At 41.2% G+C, this 16,606-nt stretch overlaps 1 protein-coding gene and 1 non-coding gene across 2 annotated transcripts in view; one reads left to right on the top strand and one right to left on the bottom strand.

The window, feature by feature from the left end:
• The window catches only part of LOC144645438 (uncharacterized), a 52,212-nt gene extending 37,419 nt beyond the window's left edge, over nucleotides 1-14,793 (top strand). The window contains exons 4-15 of the mRNA XM_078505020.1: nucleotides 147-1,627; nucleotides 2,029-2,671; nucleotides 3,020-3,559; nucleotides 3,775-3,964; nucleotides 4,573-7,885; nucleotides 8,128-8,631; nucleotides 9,013-9,230; nucleotides 9,643-9,797; nucleotides 10,627-11,089; nucleotides 11,480-11,523; nucleotides 12,802-13,097; nucleotides 13,723-14,793. Coding sequence (XP_078361146.1) covers nucleotides 147-1,627; nucleotides 2,029-2,671; nucleotides 3,020-3,559; nucleotides 3,775-3,964; nucleotides 4,573-7,885; nucleotides 8,128-8,631; nucleotides 9,013-9,230; nucleotides 9,643-9,797; nucleotides 10,627-11,089; nucleotides 11,480-11,523; nucleotides 12,802-13,097; nucleotides 13,723-13,737 — 7,862 coding nt within the window. The 3' untranslated portion in view covers nucleotides 13,738-14,793. The remainder of the gene's footprint in view (nucleotides 1-146; nucleotides 1,628-2,028; nucleotides 2,672-3,019; nucleotides 3,560-3,774; nucleotides 3,965-4,572; nucleotides 7,886-8,127; nucleotides 8,632-9,012; nucleotides 9,231-9,642; nucleotides 9,798-10,626; nucleotides 11,090-11,479; nucleotides 11,524-12,801; nucleotides 13,098-13,722) is intronic.
• Nucleotides 14,794-15,247: 454 nt separating this feature from the next.
• On the bottom strand, nucleotides 15,248-15,331 carry Trnal-cag (transfer RNA leucine (anticodon CAG)). The gene has a single exon. It is a non-coding gene; the product is annotated as a tRNA-Leu (tRNA).
• Between the last annotated feature and the right edge of the window lie 1,275 nt (nucleotides 15,332-16,606).

Raw genomic sequence — 16,606 nt, 5'->3', positions numbered from 1 at the left:
AATTCATAAGGCAAAGCAAACTTTCAAAAGGTACATCATGTGCATTGTAGTTTAATCGTTTGAGTGTTTGAGACTTAAGAACTAAGAACAATGCTGTTCCATTGCTTTTTTACCCCCTGTTAACATATTTTTTTGTTACTTTGCAGGAACCTGTGGAGTTAAAAGCATGACCTCTGCTGGACCTAACACCACCGTTCACCATTCCTTTGCTCCTTCAGAAGGACTGCAGTATTTCTTTACCGTGGAAGCTACCAATGGTGCTGGCCTTAAAGAAGAAGTCTATTCTGAGGGTTTCACTGTCGATACCTCTCCACCTGTTATAGAAGGGGTCCACCATGGCGTTGAAGGGAAAGACGACGATATTCTTCAGCTGATGACACAGAACAGTGGTGTCTGGTTAGCATTCTACTGGAATAAGCCTTACGACACGGAAAGTGGAATTTCGTCTGTTGAATGGTGCGCAGGCACTAACAACAACTCGTGTAATATCGTTTCCTTAACTTCCGCTAATCCAGAAGATACTTCTGTGCAGCATTACATGTCCCAGTCACTGGCCCCTGGTACTGTTGTGGTTGTTATGCTAGTTGTGACCAATGGTGCTGGAATGACTTCAACAGTCGCCACACCATCACTTCTAATTGATACCACTCCACCGTCAGCTGGAAACGTGACTGTGGGAACAACTGCAGTAACCACCTATGTTAAAAAGGGAAATTCAATTACAGCTACATGGAGTGGATTTTCAGATGGTGAGAGTCATCTCAACCACTTCGAATGGGCCATATGTCAAGCGATTACGAAAGATAAATGCATTAGTCCATATAAAAACATTGGTGTTGGGACTACAACAGAAATCGACGTCGTTGGCATCGATTCTGGTGTATCTTATGTCGTTGTTGTCCGAGCGTTTAACAAGGTTGGCTTATTTAGTGAAGCTAGTTCCAACCAGTTCATCCTGGATGGTGCAAAGCCATCTGCAGGGACTGTGTATGATGGATTGGAGCGAAAGAAGGATTTAGAATTTCAAAGTTCTACCACTCAAATCTCAGCCAACTGGTCACCATTTGTTAATGTCAATGGAGAAATCGCCGATTATGAGATGTGTGTAGGAACAGAACCAGAGACTTGTGATGTCAGCGGGTTTATTAGTCTTGGCATCAAGCTTACAGGAACAATAACAGCATTAAGCTTGAATCACAATGGAAGGTACTTTGTTACAGTACGTGGAACGAGTGAGTCGGGGTACAGCACAACAGCAACCTCCAATGGTGTTAGAGTTGACAGTACTCCAGCTTTAGGAGGAAAAGTAAGAGATGGCCAGACACTCATAGACATTGATTATCAAGCAGCTGACACGTACATTTATGCCAACTGGGATGAGTTCCAGGATGACGAATCAGATATTACTGGGTACACCTGGTGTGCTGGCACAGAAAAGGGTATCTGCGACATCATTTCAGAAAATGACGTTGGCGATCGCACCAGTGCTAGTCAACAGATTATGCCACCACTTCCTGGAGGGATATCAATATTTGTTACTGTCAGCACTTTTAACAACGCAGGCGTAGCCACTACAGTATCGTCAGACGGGTTTAAAGTGGACGATACTGCACCAATTCTCTCGAAGGTATGTACAATTCGGAAGTCTGTTCAATGTGGATGTCAAGTGTCGGCTGTGTTCCTTATAGCCCATCTTAAAAACATAATAAGCATTCAGCATTCAAATATAAAGAATTGCGTTTTTTTGTTTCAAGCACAGGTTTAGCTGCGGTTTAACGATTTGAGTTCAATTTAAATCATTTTCACGTCAAATGTATTATATTACGCCTATATAGATAATAGATGCATGAGAACGTCGGTTTAGAAACATCAAGGAAAGAAGGTTTGCTTTGCAGTCGAGAGTTGGGAAAACCGAAACAAAACCTCTAAATTAGCTGGGCTTTTGTGCAGTTAAAAATGTCTTCTTTGTTTTGTTTCTTCTTGTGTTTAAAATGTAACTTTAAGTTACGGTACGTTTATTTTTATTAGGTCCTGGACTTAAAGCTTAGCCAAGGTGATGATGATGTTGACTTCTTCACTTCCAAAGACAGTGTTTGTGTTGGATGGAATGTCGCAGATTACGAGAGTGGTGTACTCAAAAGCAAGGTTTCCGTTTGTTCTGCATTGAACACCAATGACTGTTTGCTGTATGATTTGGATGTAGGCAATCAAACGTTTGCCTGTTTGGCTGATCTCGAATTCAAGGAAGGAGTCAAGTATATGACAAAAATTCGGGCAGAAAATTACGTTGGACTATCGACAGAGCTCTATTCGGATGGCTTCTTGGTTGACTCGACTCCTCCTTTCATGGGTGAAATAATTTTCAGTGAAAGCTTAGAACCATCCTTGGAGGAGACCACAGAACAGTTCTCACATTCCATAATTGCTGTTCAGTGGAATGGACTCTGGGACAAGGAGAGTGGTGTTCGGATTTCCTACGTTTGCGTTGGAACTAATCCGGGGGAATGCAACAGGAAGAACTTTACAGGCGTGATAGAGTCCACTTCTTACACTTTCCAAGATTTGCCGCTTGTTCAAGGCGAAAAGTACTTTGTTTCTGTGAAGGCGGAGAACGGAGCTGGTTTAACAAGTGACGTCAAAACTTCTGACGGCATTGTCATTGACAAAACAGGTACACACACTAATAGTCATAATTTTATATTGGCCCAATATATATCAAGAATTACGATTTAAGAAGCTACTATTATAGTATAACAGGTGTGGAACTGAGTTGTCATGCAGCTTTGAAAGGGGCATTTCATTTTCCAGGACTAAGAAAATTGGTAAGATTAAGTTAACAGGTTCATTGACTCTATGATGCTGTAGCTCAGCATGCATGTCAGTGGTAGTGGTTTACCCTGCTTAGAAAAATAGTTCGAGCATAGGTAAAAATAAAAGGAGTGTCAGTTTTATCTGGTCGTATCATAGCTTTGAGCACGTATAGATCTTGCATATCAATTTACATTTTTCATATTAACAGGACCTATCAATGGAGGTGCAATACTAGATGGCAGTAAAAATGGTGAAGACATTGATATTCAGCACAGCAGAACCCTCGTTGCAGCACACTGGAATGCCTTTGAAGACCTCGAAAGTGACGTAATAAAAGTCAATTGGTGTGCTGGGTTGTCTCCTGGCACTTGTGACCTCGTAAAAGAAACGCAACTGGACCAAGATAACACTTTTGTCTTCATGGTTCTCACCAAGCCAATCGTGAATGGTCAGCGGTACTATGTCACAGTCAAAGCCACCAACGGTGCAGGCGTCACAACATCAGTTACATCCGATGGAGTACTCGTTGATGACAGCCCACCCATTTCCGGTACGGTGATCGATGGGTCCGTATTAGACGTAGACTATGTTAACAGCGAGGATGACGTCAGTGCACGTTGGTCTGATTTTGTGGACGAGGAGTCTGGCATCGAATCATACGAAGTCGCCTTATGTACTGTTTGGAACATATCTTTATGCCCTCAGCCCTTTACTGCAGTGGGAAACACTACCAACATTACTATCGCAGGTAAGATAAATGGTAAATTCGACTCCTACTTTAGTGACTGGTTATCAACCATAATTTTAATTAATATATTTTGATACTCTTAGTGACCTGATGACGAGTAAAATGTTCCTATTCTCACGTTAAAGGTGCAGCAGGTGGTCAATTGTAAATTTGAACTAAAACTAAATATAATGCATAATTTAACAGTTGTGTTTTTCTCTTTTCTTTTTTGGCAGGGTTAGATCTTGAAAGTGGTGTTCAATATAAGTTTATTGTAAGGGCCATAAACGGCGCTGGAGTTAAAGTGGAGGCTTTCTCCACTGGATTCACAGTCGATTTTACTCCTCCGATAGAAGGCAACGTATGGGTTGGTGCTGGAAACATGCATGTTATGTACCAGTCAGATTCTACTAAAGTGGTTGTAAGGTAACGCACTGTTTCGAACTATCGGAACTATCGCAAACATAACAAAAAATAGGAGGGCTTATTGCTAAAAGTGCGTAGAGCTACTATTATTTATTTAGAGAAGAGAACGACCTTGATCGTTAAACACCTGAAGAATCCTATTCAGAAGAATGTATCGACCTAACAATGCTGAGGACGACTAACACAATATTATTATTAAGAGGACTTGGAAAAGGCAGATATAAAAGTTAAACCGCATCAATTAGATTCGCTATAAATGATTTGAAATATGTAAATTGCAGGGGTGTATTGTTCCAAACATTAAGACTTGTTTGCTTTAGGTTCACACACAAACACCTTCTTCAGACACAAGAAATTTCCGCAAAGACGTTACAGTATGATCTCTCAGAATTTCAGTAGCCGAAATTACGTTGCTAAACACAAATCGTTTTGCCTCAAGTGCAGTTGGACTTCTCTATACCAATCACCCTGGGATAGCATCCACTGATCACTTGCGAACAGAATCAAAAACAAGGAATGATTGAGGGCAAAATAGAATATAGTTTTTTAAACAAATGTGGTTCAACTAAATCAATCAGCTAGATCATTTCGACTATTCTTTGTTGCAGCTGGACTCCTTTCACTGACGTCGAAAGTGGCATTTTAAACTATGAAGTTTGTCTGAGTTCTCATCTTCAAAACTGCACAGTTACCGCTTTCATTGATGTAGGATTAAACACAAGCTACACAATAGACGACCTTCACCTTACGCACGGCAAGACGTACTACACTATTGTACGAGGTACAAATGGAATTGGCGTATCCTCAGAGACAAACAGTAATGGCTTTTTGATAGATTTGACATTACCCACTCTACAAAGTGAGGGCCCCTTCTGGAGCTCAAAAGCTCCTTTCGGCAGCAATCAAACATTTTCGAAAGATAATCAAAGAAGTTCTCCCATCAAGTTTAGATGTTCCGAAGAGCACTTGACTTGCAGCTGGGAGGAATTTGAAGACCAAGAGAGTGGAATGGTGAAGTATGAATGGTGTGTCGGAACAGCAAAGGCTTTGTGTGACGTGGTGTCTATGAGGTCGGTGGGAATGAAAACACGAGGTGCTGCTATTGTCAACAGACTACCCTCGGGAACGAAACTTTTCTCCACTGTGTATGCCGTCAATGGAGCGAGATTAAGAAGGCGAATAACATCAGACCCATGTGCAGTCATTACTGTAGCACCGAAGCTAGCCGAAGTGATTGATATTTCAAGCTTTAACACAAGTAATTTCACAGACATTGACTGGAAGGCCACGATGCAAAATTTGTCACTACAGTGGAATATCATTGGAAGTTATCTCGACGAAATTTCACAATTGCGTGTTCAGGTTGCAGTCACAAAACTATCCTCTAATCTTTCTGTACCACGCCTTATTCAGGAAATGTCCTGGAATGGTGAGCCACTTAAGCAGCCCTTCATGGACGTGCTGTCATGGCAACGCAACGTAACAATAAGGAGTGTAACCTTCGATCCGTGGGAACGTTATCGTGGCATAGTAAGGGTGTGGAACAAGGAAGGTATCTTCACCGAGGCGTCCAGCGATGGATTAAAAATGGAACCGAGTCCCCCGCCAACCCGTGCTCTTGCAATTCGTGACAAAGCAGCTGAAAATGAACACAAACGTTGGTGGCCAAACCTGAGGATTCCTCCTCTCAACCAAAGTGCGCTAGACACCGATTTCACGTACATCTCTTCTCCAGCAAAAGTAGAACTCACTGTCAGCAGTGATCCATCAAACGAAACTTTTAACAAAACGGATTTTATTCTCGATTACAAAATGTTTAGCCCTACAGCCGAATTTAAAATAGTTGTCAAGAGAATAACAAGTGGCAAAAATGATACAAATATCACCTCTTACTCCAAAACAATGAAAGTCATTCCGGGTTTCGCTGAATCAGAGGGTCCATGTTGTGCCAAACGATCTGTCGATGCACCAACGGCCTTGAGTGATACACACTTCAAGCCCACCTCACCTACGGAAGACTTTGGTGTTTCTCTGGCGGTTTTACTAAATGATGTTGTAGCTATTGGATGTAAAGGTAAAGTGGTTTTACAGTCATTGAAGAATCAAACTGCAAGTGATTCTATTACACTGGATGACCTCTCTAATCCCAATGCAAGAGTCAGAATAGCTTCGTATCATAACAGAACAAGTTTCCTTCTGAATGGTAAGGTCCACCTCTACGAGTCTTCTCCTGGCGACTCCGGCGGTACTGTGTTACACAAGACCATTGCAATTGGAAAATGCAAAAACGTTTCTATGTCACATTGCTCTCAAAGTGAAACATGGGCGGAAAACCTTGGGCAGGCATTTGCTCTCAATGAGCACGTACTTGCAGTTAGCGGAACCAACCCAACCACCAGTAATAGCGTTGTCGCCGTTTTTCGACAGAATGCTGGAAATTGGACGTTTTTTCAGGCGATTGGCGAGGACGTGAAAGATGCAAACTTTGGACATTCAATATCTTTGAATAACCGTATCATGGCGATAGCCGCCGGAGAGGGAAAAAACTGCTGCATCTATATTTACTCAATACCGACCATGGCTCACCTTGCAACGATCTGTATAGCCGAGTCTGCAAGTCTAGTGGCACCTCTTTCTATGTATCTTACTGAGACTGATGCCCTTGTGGTATTGTCTAAGACATCACGATTACTAAAAGTGTTTCAGTTTAATATTACTTCAAATTCTTACCAAGAAGTGTGTGAGTACAGAGCTGGGAGGATTGTTGATGAACTGAGTGGAAATTTTGACGTAAATACCCGAGAGGAAGGGTTCATTGTTGCCCTCGGCATTGAAGCAAACAACGGTGCCGAAGGGGTCCAACTGCTTGGCTTCCAAGGAATCTACTCTAACAATCTCCACGAGAGGAAGGAAACTAGTGAATGTGTAAATCTAGGATCTGTGCTTGCAAGAAAAAGTGGACTACGAGTTGATGGTTCTGGAACTCGAACATCTGTGTCCTTCAGAGATAACACTATCTTATTCGGAATACCTGGCGTCCTTACTTGGCCTAACAATGACCAATGGTTAAGCACCGGAAGAGTTTTCATGGCAACATATTGTCCTTTAAATCATTTCCGTACTAGAGCTTCTGGTTTACAGAGCTTACGTCCCACATCTTGTGTACCTTGTAAACAAGGAAGAAAATCGTTTGGAGGTTTTGTGGAAGCTTGCTCGGTGTGCACAGGGAGAATTTGCTCTTCACCTCAAATTAACGATTCTTCCAGCTTTACGTTAGGTATTTGCGATGACACGTCCTGTCTTTCTACCTCGCATCTGAGCAACACAACAAATGGCGTCAAAGTTCTCTTAGCGAATGGGTCATTGTTCATTTCTGGGTCTGAACACGTCTACACTGTTGAACTACTTGAAACCACCCGGGCTGGTTTGTCAACAAGCTCTTTTTCAGAGTCCTTTGCAATAGACTCGACTGCTCCTGTGCCTGGAGTGGTTTACGATGGACTTGGCAGTGACCAAAACATGAACTGTTCCGAAAACTCAACATTCGGAGAAAACAGCCAGTGTTCTACTCGTAATCTTCAAGATACGGATGTGAATTTTACCAACAACACGCGAGAGATCCATGCCAGGTGGATTAATTTCCTGGACAATGAAAGTGACATTGTAGAATATTTTTGGTGTGTGGGCTGGCAACCAAAGACAGATGACATCCGGGTTTGCAAAAGCACTGGAATAAGGCAAAATGGAAGTCACTATGGGCTAAGTTTGAAACATGGAGATGCGTATTATGTCACAGTTATCGCCTGCAATGGTGCCAGAATGTGTTCAGCTGCTCACAGTGATGGCGTTACCATAGATACCACACCGCCCATCATGAAATATGTCAGGGATGGGGTCATGGGAGCAGATATGGACTATCAGGTAGGAAAACGAAAGTCCTTAAATCGCCTGACCAGAAAGCCATTTAGCTCCAAATCATTTCACGGTAGAAAAAGTTACATGTAAATATACTGTAATGTTGTACGTGCTTCGTATCTGACGACATGAGCCACAGATAGGTAAATAAGGAAAGTCTTTCAAACCTTTCTGATTTGCCCAACCCTTCTAAATCGATTGCTGATCTACAATTTCCGGACATTTACAATTGATCTTATGTCTATTAGGTTTTCCTTGATATCATTTTCGCCTACTTCTCCGCGAGCGATCCAGATAGTGGAGTGACGTCATATGAGGTGGCCTGGGGAACTGAACCTGGTTTAGTCGACATAACAGACTTTGAAGAAGTTATTAACATCACCGTATGGCGTGCCAAACTTAAAGACGGCGCTCTCGAAGTCGGTAAAAAGTACTACGCAACCGTACGAGCAACAAACGGGGCTGGTTTGTTGTCGGATTGGCTTTCCTCCAATGGAATTGTGGTCGGGAAATCTGAATATGTCTTCGATAATTCCACAGAAGCATCGTTTTTCTTTGATACGGTAAATGTGTACGACAATGGAACGCGTAAGGACGGGGGTGTTGGACAGACATACGGGACATTGACTGTACCTGAGGGAGCTGTTGAAGAGGAAGTGAAGTTGCGATGTTACAGCTTGGATGAAAAGATTCTGAACGAAAATAAAAGTGAGGAAGGTCCTGTCAGTGACCCAAGTAAAACAAAACCAAAGGTATGCAGGGATTGCCACCGAAAGAAAAGTTAGCTTAGGCTATGATCAATTACTAATTAAAAGCTTAAATTTGAATGCCCTAGCGTGATTCCTGTACGTTCCTTGCCTTCTAGATTATTCAGTGGAGTGAACGGTTTGCTCTTTTGTCATGTCATCCCAACAGTGATCAAAATCTAATTTCGATCAGAGAATCAACAAAAAGGTCTTCGAGCTAGTACTGATACAGTACTAATACACGGGGAATGTATGGTCCACCAATCAGAGACCGTGATAATGTTGACATCAAGGTTTATATGTAAGGGTTTTATCAAGGGGCTGACAGGGTTTTTCCCGTTCTGTCTTTTACTGTTGTAACTGGGTTTACGGTTCTTATCTCGACAGCATTTCATGCTAGGAAACTACAGTTTTCAGATCAAAGCTTTGGATCCGAAGAATAACACAGTGCAGGAAGGATTCCAGTTTGCTAAGCCAATAAAACTCTCGATGTTCTATGACGTCAACAACTTGGTTAAAGCCAACAAAGAGCATGTCAATAATGAAGTCACAGAGGAAGACATAGACCCTGTGTTGTATCTGTGGGATCCGAAAAACGAGACCTGGTACTGTCAATATCCTTTTACTCACCTTGTAGTAATATATTATATCAACATGCAATTTGTAAATAGCATCTGCCATTTCATGAGAAATTGTTGTTTCAGCAACTATCATTTTCTTTGTTTTCCGCCCGACCTTATTACGGAAAGGCCAAACAAATTTTCGGTATATGATCCAGTTAAGGCTTGACTTACTGCCAATTTTAGAGAGAGAAATTTGTAATAGAAGCCGTTCCGCGTAACACACTCAGGGTTTACGTCATATTGTATGAATAAAACGCAGTCGTTTCCTTTTTTTAATCTGAGCAGTGCGAGAAAACAGACCTTGATTTTTTATTGTTTAGCAAAGTACCTTTCATTACCAATTAACATCAATTCAAGATGGAAGATAATAATTCAGTGTGTGTTTTCTTTGTAGGTTTGACGCGGCCCTTACTTGTCCAGAACCTTGGAGTCACGTGAACCACTCGATGAAACTTCTGGAAGTGAACGTTTGTCACCTGACTCAATTCGCGTTCTTTTTCTCGTTCTCTGCGCAGAATGGCTTGATTCTGTTTGACAAGAATCACTCAAGTAAGTTTTTGGCCTTTTCAACAATTTGGCATTACTTATACAGATGTGATATAGAATGAAAACAGGTTTAACAGTGCTTCAGTACCTATTTTCTTTTGAAAAAGCAAGTATTACAGTTAGTGTTGAAATGATGACCAACATATTTGTGTACGGGGCAAGATATTTCTCTTTCAGTACAAAAAGAAAGCTAAACTAATGAAACTGATGCAAAGAGCACAAAGGCGTTACGTTTTCATAATTTCGTAGTCATGGTATACTTGATTTGGAACAAGGACGCTTAATTAAAGATATTCATACCCCATTGTGCAGCGTACTTCTTTCGCGAGTGTGCGGAAATTAATGTATTTTAAGGTAATTAATTTGAGACCCACCGAGTGGAAGGGGGGTCAGTCTTCCTTGTTCCCTGTAAATAATCGTTCAAATATTCCACCTTTCCTTAGGGTATCTTTGCGTTCTCTGTTCCCCACAATAGAAATCGGTCGTGTCCTCCGACGCCGGGAAAAATATTGTTCACGAGCTCCACGGAGACAGATCAGAGCTTTTCTGTTGAGTGTGCAATTACGAGTTCATATCGGGTTTCATAGTTTTAGCACTCATTAACGAATGCGCAGTTTCTTATGATGTATTATATAAAAACTTCTGCAAAAGGTATGCTACCTGTACAAGTTCAGACCAAGTTCAATATGGTTCGATATAGTTTACACGACAAGAGAATATACTTTCGTATAGGATTATAGTGTGCATTAATAACCTTTGATCCCAGCTTTACTTTTCTACATAAAATACCTTCAAGGTGAACGATGATCATGTTTTCTTCCGATTTTGATAGTTTATGATTCAAATGGGGACATCCAAGTCTCGCGCGTGGAAACAGTTACCAAAGTGGAAATTCCTGTTCGAAGGTCCAAGGGTTCCCAAGGTGACATCACGGTGGAATGGTCGCTGTATGGAAATGATTCATCAGACAGCCTCGACCTGATACAGCCAACATCCGGGAAGGTATTCATGACAGATGGCCAGTGGAATGAATCGTTCATATTAATTGTCGACAATGAGGTGGATGTGCCTGAAAGCGTGATCTGGATTCAACTGGAAAATCCCACAGGTGGTGCTCTGCTAGCCTCTCGAGACAAAACCACCGCAAAGATCTTGATTGCATCCAATTCGAGGGCCCAGCACCGCAAACAGATTTCAAAATGGATTTTCACTGCAGTCGGTTCGGGTGTGGCTTGTGTAATTGTACTTCTAGTAGTTTCCTGTGGCATCTACAGATGTAGAAAAAAGAGAGAACGGTAAGTCCGGTTTCATCAAGGGAATGCTTCGCCAACTACAAATTACTACAATTTTCACATAAAGGTCTAAAAAGGTCAGTTGTCTTCTCGGGTTGAGGTACATGTGCGAAGGCGGCTGACATTTCAGGCTATTTTATAGCAACGTTACGAAAACCTGACGACACTCTAAAAGTATTAGTAAAGGATTTCTGAGAGTTTAAACCCATAGAGGCACTGTAAGTCAAGATCAATTTGCAATCCTTTATGCGTATGTTGAAATCGTTATAGACCGTCAGTTCATTGATCTCAAACGACATACACATATCTACTTTTTTATAAAAGACATACCATTTGGAAATTTGCTTTGGATAAAATTACAACCCAAGCTATGTTCTTGATTGTCATTTTCAGGACAAGCGCCCAAGCACGACGCCTAGAAACTGAGATGCCCAATCGTAAGTATTTTTTTTTTTAAAAAAAAAAAAGCAAGTTGGTATAACATCCTTTTTGCCCTAATTGTCCAAGAAGAGCAAGTCCGTTTTAAATAGCAGGTTACAGTAAAAATAGCACTTAATAAAAGGATCATTGGCATCCTTTGACCACTCTCTGGTGGCTTCCTGTTTCAAATGGCAGATCAAATTGCAAGAAGTAACTCTCTAGTGGCACCGGTACGGCACGTACGCACAAGGTCGATGACCTTGTCTTTTCTAGGAAACGAAGAGGAGAAAAGGTAGACTGTTCGTGGCCTCGAACAGTCTACAATGATGACGATTATTTGCGCGCGAAAATTCAAAACCGAGCAACAACCAGTCAGCGACAGTACACGGATCTCTCTTGAGCTATGGTACTAATATGCGATTTTTCTGCTTGAGTCAGAGAAGTCTCTCGAGCGGGGGAAGAATTGAGCGCGCTAAGGGGAATGTGTTATCTTGCGCTCCGACTGCATGTTCCTATGTTCATTTACTTATTACCCAGATTAGTTGTTTGTAGATCGTGCTGAATAATACTTTGAATTTTCATTTCCTTGTGATTTAGTTCAGTTCCCACCCAAATCTTTGGCGGTTTTACCAAACTTCTCCAAAGTTATTGTGTGTTAGCATATAACAATGGCGTTAGAAACTAGTCACGATCAACCTGGACGTACGTAGCAGGTGCAAAACAATGCCAATCGTTAATTGACTCAGTCGAATTTTTTACTTTTTTATGGATTGCCTTTATACGCTGTTGCTGTAACATTGTTTTTATTCTAATGCAGTGCTATGACACTAACTTCTCTGTGATTAGGTTCCCCCATATCGGGCAGATTGAGGAAGATGGAAGTCAGGGGTTAAAAGGGAGCTGAGAGGGCGGACGGGCCCGGAAGGGGGACTCCCATATAACAGGGACGGGGATGCTCGTCGGAAATTTTGAAAAGAACCCTTAAAAGAGACCAATTTGGGCGTGACTCAAGCATTTTTTGGACCCCTAAAAGATACCTAAATACTGAATACATAATTTATATTTGTATATTTCATCGTGTACAACCCTAAACGAGACTTTGACGGCTAAAAAATATTGGTTTTTTGCCTGGAATACCCTAAGATCCCAATTTTACACCCCTAAGCGAGACGAGCATCCCCGTCCCATTCATATGGGAGTCCCCCCAGGCGGACGGGTTCATGTGTCACAAAGGATAGGAGGGCATGAACGGAGGTTGGACACTTACTAGCAACCCTTACTATTTTATTTCGCAGTGAAAAACGCCGCGGGAGCTGAAGATGATGATCGGGTTCAGAGTACGGGCTGTCCGCACTCTAGAGACAACAGTGACAACGAAATGGAGACAAGTTTCTCTACGTTCAAACCAGAACCTGGGATGGCAGCAGCAAATCCACTGTATGACTCTACGTATAGTCTTACAAGCCTGCCAGGCTGCAGTGGTGCCAAGGGAATCTCAAACCCACTGTATGAATCGTCTTTCAGTGTAAAAGAAGAACTAGGAAAAGTAAATTACGGTGCGAAAGGCGACGAAGATGACGAAGATTTAGAGGTAGGTGGATTGTAATCTTCACTTTTTTACCTCTCGTGCAAATACGAGAGCGAGTTCGGTGAACTGAAAAACTTTGAAGTCTATGAAGCAGTGTACTTTTGTATTCTCTCAGACTTTGGCTATCCATTTACTGCTCGAAACGATTTATCTCTATCCGTTTACAAGTAAAAACGTATCCCACCCCCTGGGGCCACCCTAACACTAACTCGAGAGGGGTAGTAGGGGTTTATTAGAGGGGTGGGAGCTTATTTCGCATCATAAATCAGTTAGGATACAAAGACATATAAAAGAAATAAAGTGGACTTTCTAATGTTCTAGTGCTGTTTAGTAACACATTTTCACAGAAAACTGACAATGAAAAGTAATTGTATTGCACGAGTAAGTATAAAAGCCTAAACTTGCCTTGTTTTCTTGTTCAAAAAGTAGAACTTCCAGAAGGGGGGGGGGGATATTAGACAGGGGGCTTAAAAGAGAGAGGGGTGGCTTAATAGTGCTTAAAGGTAATACGAGAAGAAAATAAGACAAAGAAACTGCGAGTGCTGTGGTTACCCTTCCTCCCTGTAAAGGAGCTTTTAATTTTTCTCGCATATTGTCTTACAGTTTCAATTGTTCTTTTTCCCACCAGGAATCATGCGCTTAAACGGCCAAGGCTTACCTTAGCTGTTGAATACAAAGTTGAAGATTAACATAGTATCAAGAACTCAAGAGAGTGGCTTGATAAACTATATGTATACCGAAGGTTTAAGACGATTTAGTGTTTAGAGGGTCTGGATGTGAAGGCCAAGGCAAAATTAAAATAAAATTATATACTTAGCCTTTTCCAGTCGCCAGTAGAGAATATTGAAGTCAAGGCATGATTTGTCAGAGAAAAAGTTGGATCAGTCAATTATTAGTTTACTGCTGGCTGTTTGTCACCATATACCGCATCCAGACTCTGTTTTAGGCTAGGCTAGTTTGTGCCATTGTTCAAGCCCAGTGAAGGGCGGAATATGGGTAGGTAATTCAAGAACTACTATTACACTGCAAAGTAGTTCCATGAGTTTACATATATATATGGGAATCCCGCCTGAAGTCTTACCTATGACTGAAGAGGCCTACTAAGGACGACATAGCTGTTCGTGGTGGTAATACCTAAGTCAATTAAGGATTGGTTTTCTAGTTTAACGGCTCGTGAACGCCTTTCTAACACGAAGTAGCTTTTCTTGTTGACTTTTGATACAGTTTGTATGCAATATTTACAATAATCGAGTAAAGATGGTTAAAAGATTGAGGCACTTTCACTTTATGTAATGCGACAACCGCCACAGAACCAGTTGTTATTATCTCAATGTTCAGAATAAGGTATACGCAAGAGCTGGTGATTTACGTTGAGTTTCATAAGAATGATCCAAAACCTTGCTTTTGTGTTGACTTGACGCAAATTTTTTCGAGATCCAACAGCTCTAGAAATTCCGCACAAAAACTGACATTTGGGTACTTTGTGAATAAATATATAATCCTGCTTTAAACTAAATCAGTATAAAATTCCTTACGGGAAAGTGATATAGGAGGAAGTTTTTTACATATGTTCATTAAGCATAAAGAAGCATATACGATTTTGTTATGTGTAGTCGATTGCGCTTAACATGTAACGTAACTTTTTTCAGCTATTTTTGTAACCTTTAATACATTGTTTGAATAAATATTTTTGCCGGAATTTATGTTTGTTCATTGCAGTCGCAGATTAAAGAATGTTTTATGATCCGAGTTTTTCGCCTCGCAGCACCATCTTCTCAGAGAGAAAAAACGAAAAAAATAAGGATTTACCCCCACTAATGTTTATGCCTTACCCCGTGACGTGATTAGGAGAAAATTATAGTTGGCTTTTTCTTTTCTTACTCAGCCTCCGAAGGTACTGGTAACTGAGACCGTATACGTTTTAAGTCGTTTCAAATTAGCCCAGTCAGAACTAGAACTTGATCTGTAACTTTAAAAATTGTCATTAAAATGTAAAGATCCCGGAATGGCTGAATCTCTTTCATCATAAAATTTCAGTAGCTATATGTCCCAATTATGGTGAAAGATAATCACTTCCCTCTTTCCTCCGTAATTCGGTAAAGCTGTCATTTTGCCAGGAAGTTGCACGAGTTTACAAAAAAATGTGGGCGTATTGTCAGGAGTGGGATTCGAACCCACGCCTACATGAGTAGACTGCGACCTGAACGCAGCGCCTTAGACCGCTCGGCCATCCTGACCGCTACATACATGTACTACTATACATTTAGATAACGGATGTTACTAAGGATAATGCCGGTTAGAAACGTTCACACGCTTACTATTTTTAAGTTATTCCAGTCCATTCAACCAATCAGTAGGTTGTAAAGAGACATGGTATCTATGCTCCCCTCTCAATGGACTTAGACCACACCTAGGCAAGTGCAAATTTTATGAGTACCACAATTGAAGTAATAAACGCCCATTCTCAAATAAACGCCTGGTATCTAATAAACGCCCCCTCTAAGGTAGTCAAGATTGTATTAGACGCCCCACCCTCTAATAAACGCCCCGTGTCTTATAGACGCCCCCTCTAAGAATCGTCTCAAAAACTAAGGCAACTCTCCATAGAGTAAAATCACGAAATTTATTTAGTTTCTTGCTTGAGTCGGACATCGAAGAGGCCAACGATGCCAACATTTTTGACAATGAAGACATCGATATCGAACTATGAACGACATCTCCAGGCTTAGCATAAGCGCAGAATAGATTAATCTCCTACTCACAAATTCTGTTTTCTATCTTACTCGGCGAGCAAACTACACGTCTTATTTGTTTCGTTGACGTTGTTTAATACAGTTAAAGTGAAATAAACGCCTCATATCTAACGCCCCTGCTAGGACCCCTAGAATTTAATAAACACCCCAAGCGTTTATTAGATCACTTACGGTACTTCGCGCTAGTTTTAACTTAGCTTGATTGCAGGTATCTGGTATTTCCCGCTGCTAGGAGACGTCTGCCCGCAGGCTAGTTTTAACTGATAATAAAAACAGGCAACTCTTGGAAAATTTCGAGTGTTCCAAATGTAGATTTGCCGAAAACAGCAACGGGTGCATACGCGATGTTTCATTCTTGAACCTTCACTTTTGATATTCTTCTGTTGTTTGTTTGTTTTTTGTTTTTTTTGTTTGTTTGTTTTTTTTTTGGGGGGGGGGGGGTGGGGAAGTTTTACATTTTTCGCAATTTATAACCGCCACTTCTGAAGGTGTGTGCTGTAGCATACGAACCGTCAAGTAAATTCTAGGGGTTTTTTAACCATGCGCAGTCCATATGTCATGTTTGTTGCCGCTGTTTGCATTTTATTTCTTCTCAAATTGAAATAGCCAAGGAACAAGAGTGTTTATGATGTTACTTTTTGGAGGGGGGACGGGGAGGGGGGGCACATTTTGCACAGCATTTTTGGCCTCGTTTCATACAGACCGGTTTAATGGTGTTAGAAAATCATCTCTTGACAATTTTGTTAGAATTTAGCATAA

The sequence above is a fragment of the Oculina patagonica genome, chromosome 1, assembly GCF_052425735.1.
Source record: "Oculina patagonica isolate OP01 chromosome 1, crgOcupat, whole genome shotgun sequence".
In the NCBI taxonomy this organism is placed as follows: domain Eukaryota; kingdom Metazoa; phylum Cnidaria; class Anthozoa; order Scleractinia; family Oculinidae; genus Oculina; species Oculina patagonica.
Note: the sequence above shows the minus strand (reverse complement) of the source record. Positions and strands in the feature narration are given on the sequence as shown.